This window comes from Mustelus asterias, chromosome 7, assembly GCF_964213995.1.
Source record: "Mustelus asterias chromosome 7, sMusAst1.hap1.1, whole genome shotgun sequence".
NCBI classification, from domain to species: Eukaryota; Metazoa; Chordata; class Chondrichthyes; order Carcharhiniformes; family Triakidae; genus Mustelus; species Mustelus asterias.
This window is the reverse complement of record NC_135807.1, coordinates 58,927,516-58,943,267: the sequence shown is the minus strand read 5'-3', so window position 1 is coordinate 58,943,267 and position 15,752 is coordinate 58,927,516. Positions and strand designations below refer to the sequence as shown.

The window sequence follows — 15,752 nt, the reverse complement described above, 5'->3', positions numbered from 1 at the left end:
CTAGAGGGCATAGGTTTAAGGTGAGAGGGAAAGATTTAAAAGAGACCTGAAGGGCAACTTTTTTCACATAGTGGGTGATGCGTATATGGAATGAGCTGGTAGAGCTGGGTACAAATAACAACACAACATTTAGAAGACATTTGGACAGGTACAGGGATAGGAAAGGTTTAAAGGTATGGGCCAAACACAGAATAACGGGACTAGTTCAGTTTAGGAAACGGGGTCAGCATGGACAAGTTGAGCCGAAGGGCCTGTTTCCATGCTGCATATCTCTCTGACTCGATCTTGCTCTTTAACACCATGTAGCAAGCCAGTTTGAGTGGTATTTTCAAAATATGAGATTTGAATGTCAACCGTGACCCATGGCTGGGAATGGTGGGTAGTATGGAAGACAGTTGGTGAAAGAAAATGCTTCAAGTTGAAATATGAAAAATGAACAAAAATTGACAGCTAACCTTGTAGTAAAAAGCAATTGAAAGTTGAAGCCTGCTTTAGCTATTTTTGACTTGCAAGTGACTTGTTTTCATGTGGTGTGGTCCCCATCTTTGTGTCTTCTAGTCCGAAGCATGCAGTCTTGAATGTATATGGTGCATAGTTGGTATAGCCATCCATCACCAGATTTGCTAAGCCATAACAAGCCCACGAACGCCTCTACTTTCTCAGAAGACTAAGGAAATTTGGCATGTCAGCTACGACTCTCACTTTTACAGATGCACCATAGAAAGCATTCTTTCTGATTGTATCTCAGCTTGGTATGGCTCCTGCTGTGCCCAAGACCGCAAGGAAGTACAAAAGGTCGTGAATGTAACCCAATCCATCACGCAAACCAGCCTCTCATCCATTGACTCTGTCTACACTTCCCGCTGCTTTAGCAAAGCAACCAGCAAAATTAAGGACCCTACGCACCCCTGACATTCTCTCTTCCGCCACCTTCCGCCAGGAAAAAGATACAAAAGGCTGAGATCATGTACCAACCGACTCCAGAACAGTTTCTTCCCTGCTGCCATCAGACTTTTGAATGGATCTACCTTGCCTTGAGAAAGTTGATGTTTCTCTACACCTTAGCTATGACTACATTCTGCACTCTCTTCTTTCCTTCTCTATGAATGGTATGCTTTGTCTGTGTAGTGTGCAAAAAACAATACTTTTCACTGTATACTAATACCTGGTGACAATAATAAATCAAATCAAAATCTCAGGCCTCACCTCAGCCAAAACCAGACACTACATCAGTCATCTGGAGCATGCAGATTACTCCTGGTTGCTTTTGTCCACTGCCATGCAATCTCCTTAAACTCCTGTTTCCTGTCTATTCCACCCTTGCTGTCAATAAGTGCAAGGATCCCGTGCATTCCACTCCCCCCCCCCCCACCCCCCCCCCCCCCAAACGAATGGCATCCATTCAATTCCCCCTCCTGTTCCCTACCACGTGCTCATAAAACCAAACAGAATCGCTTCATACTTGGGCAGCGAACTTGAATCCCTTTCTAGTTAAGTTTCCAATCCATCCTTGTGTCTGCAAAGTTAATCTGTGGTATTTGCCATTCTCTCTAAATTGCTGATCTTCATTCCTGATCTCCTGACATTGTAAATGTTTCTCTCTGTTCAGTTACTATCCCACGCCCTCTTACCTCACCATCAGCACCTCTCACAAAATCCATTTTCAGCCCTTCAGTCCTTACACTCCATTTCCAAGCTCAGGCCACTGGAAAGTGCTGTTGCCTACTAAATCTTTCCAACAGCTTTTTCTCTGAATCTTTCCTCTGTCACCACTGAACCAGTCCTAATTAAACTCTCAAGACACCCTCTGACTGCGACGCATTATCCCTCCTTTTCTGCAACCTTCTATAGTGCCTCTATTCTGTTGTTCAGCTGAATGGTCTTACCTCCTCAACTTTACAACCCTTTCCAAACCCTGAAATCTCTTCACTCTGTCAGTAGTAGGTCAGGTAGTAACATTCTTGCCATTGAGTTAAAAAGTCATGGGTTCAGGTTCTAATCCAGGAAACTGGGCTGACACTCTGGTGCAGTACTGAAGGAATGCTGCATTGTTGTCGATGCCATCTCTTGGATGAGATGTTAAACTAAGACCTCAAATGCCCACAGGTGGATCCCATGGCACTATTTTGAAGAAGAGCTGGGGAGATATCCTCTATGTCCTGGCCAATATTTATCACTCAATCAAGATTGTGGGAGTTTGCTGTGTGCAAATTGGCTGCCCCATTTCCTACATTACAACGTTGACTACTCTTTAATCATTGGCTGTAAAGTGCTTTGCATCATCCTGTGGTTGTGAAAGATACCTTTTCTTTCTTCACTTATTCAGGTTTCTTGTGCATCCCCCTCACCCCCTTTCCCCAACTGAAGTTATCATTGGTGGCCGAGTGCTGAGTCGTCCTGGTCAGGATCTAAGTTAGGGGCGGCATGGTAGCACAGTGGTTAGCACTGCTGCTTCACAGCTCCAGGAACCTGGGTTCGATACCCGGCTCGGGTCACTGTCTGTGCGGAGTTTGCACATTCTCCCCGTGTCTGCGTGGGTTTCCTCCGGGTGCTCCGGTTTCCTCCCACAGTCCAAAGATGTGCGGGTTAGGTTGATTGGCCAAGCTATATTGCCCCTTAGTGTCCCAGGATGCGTAGATTAGAGGGATTAGTGGATAAATATGAGGGTTAGAGGGTTTAGTAGGTAAATATGTAGGGATATGGGGATATGGCCTGGGTGGGATTGTTGTCGGTGCAGACTCGATGGGCCGAATGGCCTCTTTCTGTACTGTAGGGGTTCTATGCTTCTATGCTTAAGTTTTGATTGTGCCTCTCTGATGGCACTTATGGATTTTTTTTTTAACCAGATGCATTTATAATCAATTTTTGGATGTCATTTATGTTCATTAGGTTCTGGTATTGCAGCATTTTAGAAGGTGTAAAATAAATTGTGTGTAATCTAACTGCATAAAGTTTTTAATGTCAGATAAGTGTTGTGGAAATACTTCCATTCAACAATGTATAGTCACTCAAGAGATAATCAAAAGCCTTGAATGCAAAAATTAGTTATCAGAAGGGAGAGGTCCTCACTGAAAAAAATGTACCATAATTAGGTACCTAATTTGTGCACGCCACAGTTCAGGCTACTGCAACACATTTTCAGAGCTGTCCATATAGAGAACAAAGACATGTTGGAAATATTCAGTTGGTCAGGCAACATTTATCAAGAGAATAGACCATTGATTACTCTTCTTTTTTCGGTCCTGTAAGAACTTAGCTGCTTTGTGTTTCATGGTCAAGGGTACCCCGATTCCTCCGGATATCAACATTTCCCTATCTCTTGGCATTTAAAAAAAAAAATCTGCTGAGACCAACTTGATGGCATCTTTTTGCCTGCTTTCTCTTCTTGCATTGATAATATCAAACCTAGATACGTTTTGTCTTTGTGTATCATAAATACATTGTGTTGAACTTGTATAGGACAATAGTTTGGCCTCAGCTGGAGTGTTGTGTCCAGTTCTGGGTGCAGCACTTTTGGAAGATGTGAAAGCATTGGAGACAGTGCAGAAAAGATTCACAAGAATGGTTTCAGGGATGAGAAAGTTTGGTTGTGAAGATATTTTGGAAAAATTGGTGCTGTTTTCCTTGCAGAAAAGAAGGCTGAGAGGAGATTTAATAGATGTAGTCAAAATCATGAGGGGTCTGGGCAGAGTAGATGGGGAGAAACTGCTGACACTCATGAAAGGATCACTATCATTGTATATATTTAAGGCTGAGGTAGACAGATTTTTGTCACCTCAGGAAATCGAGGAATGTGGAGGGTAACAGTTGAGTTGAAGCCCAAGATCAGCCAGAGCAGGATTAATGGGCCATATGGTCTTTTCCTGCTCTTGTTTCTTATGTTCTTATATTAGGCCATCATTTGCTGATTTCTTCAGCTCTTCCAAATCCTCAGTGCCACTATTCTTGACAATATTATGAGCTTCTTTTCATTTAATACTATCCTTAATCTCTAGTTAGCCATGGAGGCTCATTTTTCCTGTGGAGATTTTTTTTTCTTGGTGGAATGTATATTCAATCAGGAAAGAGTCAGCACAGGCATTATGTGCCAAATGGCCATGTTCGGTGTTATGTCATTTTATGATTCCATGGCCACTATCTTAGCACAATTCTCTGCACCAAGGGTAGATTGAACCCTGAATATGGGCATTGTAATCATCAGATTCCGACCAACGAAACTAACTTGACATTGCTCAGACTATCCTGCTTTTACTGTTTGCTGTTGTGATGTAATTCTGGGAAATTTAGGAATCTGTCTATTTCCCAGGTACATTAACCGGTTGCATTTCTTCATTCATTCCTCCCCTGATTAGTCTGCACATACATCCTGCAACCAACCAGGTGAGTGGCTTGTTCTCAGTTCATTCCCATGCTCACAAACAAGGCACTGAAATTAGAATAAACCAGTGGACGTTCCTCTCTCTGGGATGGGAAGGGTCAAGGAAAATATTGCTTTATTTGTACGTACCTGTGGCTGAGATTGGGAACTTCGTGCAGGAAATCATGGATGCAAAGGTATATTTCATCATTTCATGTCTAGTTTACTAAACAGCTTTAGTTTAGTCTGCTACAGTAGCCTAAAGAACGCAAAATTCACGCATCTAACACGTTAACTTGATGCAATATTACAGTTATTTTGCAAAGTATACTTTTTCATAAAGTTGTATGTGCTCTATTCAATGCAAATGCATCCATTATCTCTTTTTTGGAATGCTGGCAATTGAATTAAGATTGTTTACAACTCCAAAACACACAGATTGAATCTTGTTCTAAGATGTTAATAGATTCTGAAAGGCCTTTACTGCAAATGTATTCAGTATAGAATTGTTTCCACTGGCAGGTAAAAGAAGAATGCAGACTTCTGAATGCTCCACCAGTCCCACCACGGAATGCCAAGCCATCGTCACAGAGTCCATCAATTCCTCCTCGGCAAATACGCCAGCAGACACGATCTCCCAGTCCTACGCTGTCTTACTATTCTTCTGGATTGCATAACATGTAAGACATTTATTACCAGGTGTATTATCTAAGGTGGCGGCTTGATGATCTGTCTTCATCTTTGAGCATTGGATTTGGAAAAACTGGAAAAATGAACTTACTATGATAATAGATCATATAATGAGAAATGGCAATTTCCTGTTAGTGATTGTTCTGTTTGAAAGCTTTAAAGCTTACAAGACTAGTAAAAGAAACTCGAATCTTGTATATCATGGTCGTGCAAGCTTAACCATTTTCTGGCATTTTATCAGAAAAAGTAGGTAGTGTCCAGCATAACATACTACTGTTGAAATTGAAGATTTGTTTTATATGAAGACAATGCAAATCTCATTTTGATTAAAATATTGTCCATAATCCTGATGTATTAAACTGTGACACCTTTGTTGGCCCTTTTGAAAATGCAGTGGAACATCTTGCGATCAAACAGAATTTGAAATTGTAATTGAAGAGTTAATTATTGCCTACTCACTTGCATTTTATTATTGATTGTCTTGTTCCTTTTCATTTTAGCAGGAATTAATATATATCCATCCCATTTTAAAAGGAGATTTTTAAAGCAATTATCTCTCCTTTAAGTGGAATTTCTACATTCCATCAATAGTTTACCTGTTCCCAGTAAAATATGGTAAACAAAGTTTCCATATTTTCCTTCCACTAGTGAACATCTTGCAGTTTCACAGTGAGGTTGTGAATTTCATGTTGGGAAAATTATCCCAATCATATTATCTATTCAGGGTCCAACCAATTGTTAATATTACAAAGCTGAAAGCCCATATGGAAAAAATGAAGTTACAAATTGTAATTAGTATTTCCTGTTTTTCAGTTTATATTTATGAGTATGCTAATAAAAGACTTCCCTTTATAAATATTAATTGAAGTTCTAGTACAAATAAAAGCTTTCTATGCAAATATCTACTAATATAATGTGGCTGTTAGATTTTCTTGAGGATTTTTAAAATTTTAGATTGGGGGGTTTTGTCAACCTCTAAGTGAGTCCCCGTGTTTTCTCTTGCCTAAGTGTATAGGTAAATTTGTATCATTCAGTGGCAAAAAAGAGCCTGTTTCACTTTATTTCAGCTGACTGGTTTATCCTGTGCTCTTGCATTATCTTTCTTGTCCTTGGCCACAGAATATAATGCTAATATAGAATGTGGCTTAATTATGACTTTATAAACAATTAAAGCCTAAGTGAACATTATTATAACATACTAGATTTTGTAATACCTTTTATGCTCAACTATCTTTAGTAAGTAGGAAATAGAATGGTCTTAGTGTAATTATGGCAACAATAAGAACTCTAGTGTTTCAACTCACTTTCTGTGAAATTTACCTAGCCAGACTACCTTTGAAAACTCCAATTTGAACTGGACAGACCTAGAATTGCTTCCCAAAAATGACTAAAGTGAATGTAAATAACAAATTTCAAATGTTTATCTACCTTTTCATTAAAAGATGCACTGGGTTCTGCCACAAAACTTTCCAGGCTCTAACTTTGTGACTCCCAACCCTTCTCACACTTGATCTTGTGCTTGTTCTAGCTGCCAACCAAAGGAAACGGGTTGGTCACTCTTTCATAATTTCTCCTTTTAACCTTCTCTGAGCCAATGGAAATAATCCCAGTAATCTTTATCCTGACTTTCACCTCCAGTATTCTTATAGATACCTCAATTTCCTTTTTATAGTTAGACACACAAATCACACAGCATTCTACTGTGAGCAATATTGCTGCTTTATACAGATTTATTATCACTTCACTCTTGTATGTTATGCTCCTTCTTAAAAAAATGTAAATGCTATTGAACATTTTATGGTTTTACCTTCCTGTACATGGCTTCAAGGAATTATGCACTTGAAAACTCTAGCTAACTATTCCAGTACATTTTTCATCTTTCTGTTGAGTTCATCCTTCCAATCATTGTTTTTCTATACCAGTTGCATTATGATACATTTTCTGCATTAAATTGCTCTGCTACCAGTTTTTTTTATTCAGCTGATCTGTCTATCCTTGAGTTGACTCCGGAGTTGTATTTTTTTACCCTAATTTTGTATCATTGGGTAACTTTTTGATATTTTACTCTCTGTGCCCAATTCCAAGTATCTCTATACTTCTGTCTATTCTACTTTTCTGTCTCCCCCTCTCGGCACCTAGTCCCCTACTCCCTGCTCCCTTATATGGCCTGATACACTCACTTGTGCTGACCCTTCCTTCCTTTACATATATAAAAGTGTGGGCCCTTGAGTACATAATTTTCATCATCCTTCATTCAATGCAATATAACTAATTCTTTGTTTTCTGTCAATGAAGCAGTTTTCTATTCATGCAAAAACAAAAAGTAACATGTTGGAAATCTGAAATACAACACAGTCCTGGAAACACAGCATATCATTTGGCACTTGAGAGAGAAAAGCACTGGGGGAACGACAATTTTGGTTGATGACCTTTGACAGAACAGTTAGTTATGTTAACATGATAGATTAATATAGATAGACTGGGGAAGCTAGAGTTATTCTCATTGGAGCAAAGAAGCCTAAAAGAAAATTTGATAGAGGTGTTTCAGATCATGATGAGATTAGAGTGAATAAAGCAGCTGGTTCGAATGGCTGAAGAATCGATAACCACAGGACACAACTTAAAGGTGATGAGCAAAAGAGCCAGAAAGAGCATGTGGAAAAAAGTTTTTTTAATGCAATAAATGGTTGTGAAATGGAATGCACTCCTAGTTCCGGGTGCAGATTCAGTAGTCATCTTGAAAAGGGAATTTGGTAAATATTGAAGGAAAAAACATTGCAGAAGTATATGGAAAGAGTGGGGTGGAGGTGGAATGGGTTTGACCAGATTACTCTTTGATAGAACCAGATTACATTTGAAGGGCCAAATGACCACCTCCTGTACTCTACTATTATAATGATATAAGGCATATAAACATTAAAAGGGTGGTTAAAGGAGGAGGAGGGCCGATTTCGGGATCCAAAAGGGGATTTACACGTGGAGGCGGGGGGTGTCACTGAAGTTTTAAATATTTTGCATCTGCCTTTACCAAGGCACTGATGAAATAGGAGGAAATTCGGTCACTTCAAGGGTTTACATTTGATAAGGAAGAAGAGGTATTGGATCGGCTGTCTGTACTTAAAGTGGACGAGACACCTGAAATGCACCCAAGGCTACTGAGGGAAGTGAGAGTGAAAATTGCAGAGCACTGGCCATAATCTTTCAGTCTTCCTTAGACTTGGGTTGGTGCCAGAAGCATGGAGAATTACAACATTATGCCCTTATTCAAAAAAGGTGTAAGGATAAACCCAACTACTACAGACTAGTCAGTTTAACTTTGGTGGTGGGGACACTTCTAGAAACTAGAATTCAGGACAGAATTAACAGTCACATGGCAAGCATGGATTTCCTGACAGAAAATCGTGTTTATGTTGCTGGAGTTTTTCTAAGAGATGGCATAGAGGGTTGATGAGGACAATCTGTTGACATGCTGTACATGGACTTCCAAAAAGCATTTGATGATGTATCACACAACAGCATTGAGAGAAAAGTTGTAGCTCATGGAATAGATGGGACAGTAGCAATATGGATACAAAATTGGCTGAGTGACAAGAAATAGAGTTGTGGTTAGTGGATGTTTTTCGGTTTGGAGGAAGGTTTGTAGTGGAGTTCCGCAGAGGTCGGGTATTAGCACAGTTGCTTGTTCTGATATATATTAATGATCTAGATCTTGGTGTACAGAGAATGATTTCAAAATTTGCAGACGATACAAAACTTGGACAAGTTGGTGACAGGTGGATAGAAACATAGAAAATTTATGGCACAGAAAGATAGGTGGTAGATGAAGTTTAATGTGGAGAAATGTAAAATGATATATTTTGATAGGAAGAACACGGGGACAGTATAAAATAAAGGGTACTATACTATTGGTGGGTGCAGGAGCAGGGCGACCTTGTATATGTGCTTAAGTCATTAAAGGTGGCAGGACAGGTTGATAGAGCAGTTAATAAAGCATACTGTCTCCCAAGCTTTATTAATAGGGCATAGAATACAAGAACAAGGAGGTTATGTTGAACTTGTATAAGACACTAGTTAGATCTCAGCTAGTATTGCGTTCAGTTCAGTATGCCACATTTTAGGAAGGATGTGAAAGCATTGGAGAGAGTGCAGAAGAGATTTATGAGAATGGTTTCAGTAATGATGAACTTCAGTTATAAAGTGATATTGGAGAAGTTGGGACTATTTTCCTTGAAGAAGGAAGGCCGAGAGAAGATTTGACAGAGGTATTTATTCACATGAGGGGTCTGGACAGAATAGGTTGGGAGAAACTGTTCCCACTCATGAAAGGATGGAGAATTAAAGTGGGCACAGATTTAAAGTAATTGGCAAAAGAAACACAAGTGATATGAGAGACAACTTTTTCATACAAGTGATTAGGGTTTGAAATGCCCTGCCTGAGAGTGGTTGAGACGGGTTCAATTGTGGCATTCGAGAGGGAATTACATGATTATTTGAAAAGAAACAATTTGCAAGGTTGCAGGAGAATGGCACTGGATGAAGTGCTCGTTCTGAGAACCAGTGCAGACATGATGGACCAAATGGCCTCCTTTTGAGTTGTAACAAATCTGTGAGATATATATATATATATATATATCCACTGGCTGAGTTAGTAAAGCCAGCATGTAAGTGAACCATTCTGACTAGACCAGACATTTTTACTTGCCCACGTCAGTAAAACAGAATTGAATGTTTCGACATTTGGTTTCCCTGCACTTGTTAAATTGAACAAAATATATCTGCGTCACCAGTGTGTTTGCATTCAGAGACTGCTAGTGTTTTTCATTTTAAAACAACATATTTTACTGATATTTCTGGAGTACTCCATTCAAGGTATAGATGCCTGCACATTAAACTGGTAAATTTACCTAACACTGTATATGGATCCAAATGTTTGCATTTTGCAGTTTGTACTTTGTTTGAATTTGCTAATTTGAAATTGGTTTTCACCGGGATAATTTCAGTTTAGGGGAAGGGATCTACTACTGCAGGAGGATAATATTGGATTTTCAAGTGCCTAAAATGATTTACTTTGTTTGCAGTGGTGCCACAGAGAATGATGCACCTCCACCCAGTGAGAAGCATTCCTCAGCTTCATGTTACCCTTGTAACTGGATCAACTCTAATGCTTTGGACAGTGGAATAAAGTCCCCACTCAGAAGTCCCGTATTGGATCGCCCTTCAAATCGATCATCATGGCCAAACAAACATTATGGGGATGTTGACCAAGATGGTTATAATTTTGGATCTGAACACAGAAGTTATTACAGTTATCCTCGTCATAAAATGCCAAGCTCTCCAAAGAGCATAGTGTCAATACCCTTTCAGTTTAATAGCATTGAGTGTGCTGGGGGTTGTGAGGCATTTCCAATTAATATCTTGCCTAAACAGCAACAATCCAAGGATAGAGGATTCTATCTTTTTCCTACTGGATGCCCAAGATCTACCAGTTATTCCTCAGAGGGCTACAGAGAAAAGTTTTTAGCAGATAACATTCAGCAAAGTCAGTCATGCCCCACCTTACCACCACGTGCACTAAAATTCAATGTTGAGGAACTAGTTGACCTAGAAGCACTGTTTCTGTCTTCAACTATAGATGGAGCTGAGGATGATCCTCAGATTTGTTCAACAGATCTACCTGAAGACAATTTTGCTAACAAAGGTACACCGGATATATTTTCTATTCCGTATTCTTCTCCTCCATTGCACCTGCAGTTAGCACCACGTTCATGTGGTGATGGATCACCCTGGCAGCCACCATCTGACCTTTGTGGACTTTCTATCGAAGAGGTGTCAAAGTGCCTGCAATTTATTGGTCTCCCTGAAGAGATTATGTCACTATTTGTGACTGAAAAAATTGATGGAAATTTACTTGTACAGCTGACAGAAGAAATCCTGTCTGAAGACTTTAAGCTTAGCAAACTTCAAATTAAGAAGCTCCTGCAGTTTATTGGTGGTTGGCGACCTAAGATGTAGTGCTATGATACAAATGGCATTATTGCAGACTATCTGACCTCAACATCTATTGTTTTACACTAAAGAGTCATAATTCTTTTGGGCTGTATCAAATCAGTGCTATGGATGGTTTACTTGTGAAGATGCAAAGTATTGTTTTGTCTGTTGATAAATCTGATATCCTGTGGGGGAAAAATAATCTTGCTGGAAGTGTGCCTTGTGCTCTACTCAACTGCTGGAATTATCAAAAGAATGATAGTAATTTGGTTGTTCCTCAAGTTGCTTAAATTGTAAAGTGATTTGCGAGACACAATGATTCTCTGTACTAAGTGCTGGATTCCTGATCAAAAAGACTGCTAGGTTGGTTTCAGATTGTTGACATATAGAATTGTGGTTTAACTGTACTGTTATGGGCCTAGGCTACTGCTTAGTCACTGTATTCATGTTACATTCTTTTGGTAATTAATGTATAAATTGATGGTGACACTTGTCTTTACTACTGGACTTAGGTTTCTTTCTGCTGGGGCACATGCAGATGTGGTTTAATAAGAATACCTAGGTTTTGGTTTTTTGAAGTTGATCTTGGACTGAGTAAACTGAACAAATTGAATTTACAACAGATGCAACCATTTAATATAATAAACCCATTTGAGACTTGTAAAAGGTTTGAAGAGAGTTTTGACGTTTACTGTTTGACTGAAATTCTCTCGTCTCTCGAAGATTTTTTTTCTATTTCAATCCTGACACATTTAGTGTAGACATCTCTTGAAATAAAGTTGATGAACAGACTTGTTGAAAATGTTTTCCCAGCAAAGAGATGTTGAGGGCTTTTTGTACTATCATTCATTTCTCAATATAGCAGCGCTTATTAACCAAATCCTTGTTCAGTTTTATACTCCAGTTGCTAATCCAAATATTTTGCCCTGTTATCTCCAGAAATAATATCATTCAAGTGGGCCGTGAGTTGCATTCTTCAGGAACCACATAACATCAATGTATCCTTAACTTCACAACATACAGAGCAAGACCCATAAGTTCTCAGTTCATGATCTCAGTGAAGAAATTAAGAGTTTTTTCCCTCATATACCTTGTGCTTTTACCAGCAATTCTTAAAACTAAAATAGCAAGACAATCAATCATTGTAGCAATAAGAAAAGAAAGACGCAGTTATATGGCTTCAATAACTAGCTCAGGATGTCTCAAAGCATTCAGCAGTCAGTGAGCTACTTTTGAAGTGTAGTTACTCTTGTCATGTAGGAACCATGGCAAGTTCCTACAAACATATCTTATTGAATGGCAGAACAAGCTCAAGGGCCAAATGGCCTAGCTGTCCTATTTCTTCAGGCTTTACTAACAGCGATCAGATAATATAAAAGCAATATACTGTGGATGCTGGAAAACTGAAATAAAAACAGAAAGCGCTGGAAGTATATAGATCTGCGAGCACCTGTGAATGGAGAAGCAGAGTTAATGTCCATTGTTCCTCCCGCCACAGATGCTGCTAAACCTGTTACATTTACCAGTATTTTATGTTGCCAATAAACAGATAAGCAGATTTTTATGATTTTGGTTGTGACCTAAATCTAGGACCGGGCACTAGGAGAGCTCTTGTATTCTTCTCAAAAATGCAGTTAGGCCTTTTACATCCACCTGCAAAGGCCGATGGGGTATTGGTTTAACATCTTATCTGAAAGATGTAACCTCCAACCAGTGCAGCACTCCCTCAGTACAGCACTGGAGTGTTAGCCTCGATTTGTTTTTGTGCTCAGGTTAAGGGACTAAGGCTTGAACCCACACCTCACAAGAGGTGAGTATGCTACCAATCGAACCACAGCTGACAGAACCTTTATTTTACAGACAATGCATGAAGGGCCAGATTTCACCCACTTTATAGATTGATGGAGATTACCCTGATGTTGAGGCTTCTTGAATGTTTCTCTGCTAGTCAAGGCTTTCATTTGATCTTGATCTTCTGTCTACATAAGAATGACTGCCTTTCAAAGTAATTGTGAAGTGGTTTGGAATGTTTGAAAGATGTATTAAGGCATCATATAAATTCAAACCTCCACAAAAATTGCATGTACTACTTTCATGCCAATTTGGCTGTCTTTGTCTCTGAAAGTTCATTTGAGCTTGAAGCTCTTTGGGCAGTCTCATTATGTTACCTATCTCTCTGCCCCTCTCTCTTTTTCTCTTTCCAGTGATCACAAACATGTTGAGTTTAGACATTGTGATAAATAGTTGTCAAAAAACCAGGTGAATCCTTAACCCCCTTTACTTTGTCAAACTCAATATTGCCCAGTTTGGATTGAATATGAATTTCCATTTCCAACTCTCAATTTGGCTGTGCACCAGCTATTGAATGCTTTTTCTGCAAATCATCAAAGTTTGACAGCAAGTCCAGAACTAAAAATCATTTATTAAGTTAAATCATCACTGTTGCTACATGAACATTGAGTATACAATTAATGGATACAAGTTGTAGACAGGGTTACCCAGCATTTTGAATAATAGATAGTAGGCGAGAGTTATTTAATTAAATAAATAACAGATAGTATGGCCTGCTTCTGCACTGTAGGGATTCTATGAAAAGCTGTTCAGTGGTATCACCACAAGTCAGCATTAACTGAGTTTCTGAATATCAAATTACGAAAGCTATTGTTTCTGAGACTGAAATAAATTGTTATTCATTTAGAATTTAACTTATAGCTGAAAATTAGCAGACTTGAATAATCTGTTGGGCAGAGTCTATATACTGTAGGTTTGCAATTCCTGAGCTTATAAGAATGTGTCCTCATGAATGACAGGGTTGAATTTGGACAAATAGCTTCTGGTGCACCAACTTTTAGTGAGGAACATCAGAGAGGACTAAAGGGACAAGAAAGATTCTCCTAACTGAAAGAGTATGTAAGGAAGTATGTATGAATCAATGAATCTATTGAGGCGAATGCCAAGCAACATCAGATAGCTAATGTTCAAAGAAAAATTCCTTTGTCAAACTGCCTAACATCCATCAATCATTTATTTCAAACATGCAAGGGTTTTTGATCTCGAGTTGGAGATATGGATGCCTAGACATGTTAAACTATACTGCACCTCCACCTCCCCAATTCTTTCCTTTAAGCAAGGACCGTATACATGACCTGGTATGGGGGCATGGCATTAAATAATTTTTGAGCATAATACTTAATCTAAGTTAATTTAGCACTGGTAAAGAATATTCTGTTTACATAAGCCTTTTCAGTTTTAGTTGGTTTTGATTTCCTGGCATTCATTTTGACTATTGACTCTCCTTCTGATATGTTTATACTAAAACTCCTTTCTCAAGAACAAATAGGGATGAATAATAAATGCTGACCTTGCCAGCGACCTTCACATTAAGAACAGTATTTTTTTTTAAATTACAACTCTAGAAGTTTGCCAAATAAAATTGCATGTTAAAACAGCCTTGTCCAACATACAGTCTGGCCTGCCATGCATCTCTATCTGGCCTACAGACTCTCTGTTCAATATACAGGTAAGTGACAGACCTGCAAGGAGTTTTTCCTCCCATCACAGTTGATCAGCAACAAATGTGGAAGAGTAACAGTCTGTGATTGGAGAAACGGTGTGTATGTGGCCATGGTGCATTCTTTCTCCGCCTTTGGCTATGCTTTTTTCTCTCTCGCCCTCCTTTGCAGGCACCAACCTTTTAAATGTGCACATGAGTCAGGATGTGGGGTGGACCGGGAAAGCCACAAAGAACAGCATCCACCTGGAACAGCTGGAGTGTTAGGGCGGTGTGAGGGAAGTGCATCTTGGCACCTTTTACAACTGTTCCAAATTCCTCCTCAGCCGTAAAATGCCCAAAGCTTGCAGTCCCAAATGGGGAGAGGGTTTGTGTGAGAGAGAATGAGAACCCTTCCCTTCCCCTCTCAAAACCCAATCCATGAAGCAAGCCAAGAGAAGAGGAAAACCTAGGCTGAAACGCAGCCCCGTTTCAGCCCCCACTAACGCATGAATTCCACTGAGGTCAGCTCAGAAGGTCAGTGATAATTAAATCCAACTCATTAGCTCGGCCTGGGATGACTAGGACCCCTTCCCTGGTGACTAGGACTTGGGCCTAGTTTGTATTTCACTAGCTGTGCTTATTCAGCAAAAAGGCACAGACAGTTTTATTGATTAGCACTGTTTTAGGCACTTTTTAATGGTAATTTTTATTAATTACTCTTCCAAATTATCAATTTATTGCTTTGACTAATTTTGTTTGAATTTCATATTTAATATTGTTGCAAATCTTATCTTTCCAAAATTTGTTCATATTCCCCTTGTGTCAAAAGAATGAAATGTGGCCCTTCACGTGAAAAGGTTTGACACCCCTGTTAAAATAAATGCTGTTTTCAATTGCAGCTCAGCAGCACTCCCTGATGGCCAAAACCTTAACACAAGTATGCAAGCTGGCAGAGGAAATATTGAGATGTACTTGTTTTCAGACACGTGGTTGCCTCTCACTATACTTGCCATCTTTGAGATTAACTACCAAGGCATTAAGCACATACAGTACGATGGAACGTGGTACCACAAATGACTTTAGTGAACATTTCAGTACATTCACTCACCTCACCAGTTGAATTTTCAAAATTTGTTTGGAAGTTTACTTTGTGTCGAAGTGTATGTACGATGCTAAGAGAGCAAGTCCTTGATGTATGAACATTACAGGTCTAGTTGAGAGATT

At 39.2% G+C, this 15,752-nt stretch overlaps 1 protein-coding gene across 1 annotated transcript in view; it reads left to right on the top strand.

The window, feature by feature from the left end:
- The window catches only part of garem (GRB2 associated, regulator of MAPK1), a 109,266-nt gene extending 97,442 nt beyond the window's left edge, over positions 1-11,824 (top strand). The window contains exons 5-6 of the mRNA XM_078216097.1: positions 4,880-5,037; positions 10,126-11,824. Of these exons, the coding sequence (XP_078072223.1) occupies positions 4,880-5,037; positions 10,126-11,059 (1,092 nt within the window). The 3' untranslated portion in view covers positions 11,060-11,824. The remainder of the gene's footprint in view (positions 1-4,879; positions 5,038-10,125) is intronic.
- The last annotated feature ends 3,928 nt before the right edge of the window (positions 11,825-15,752 follow it).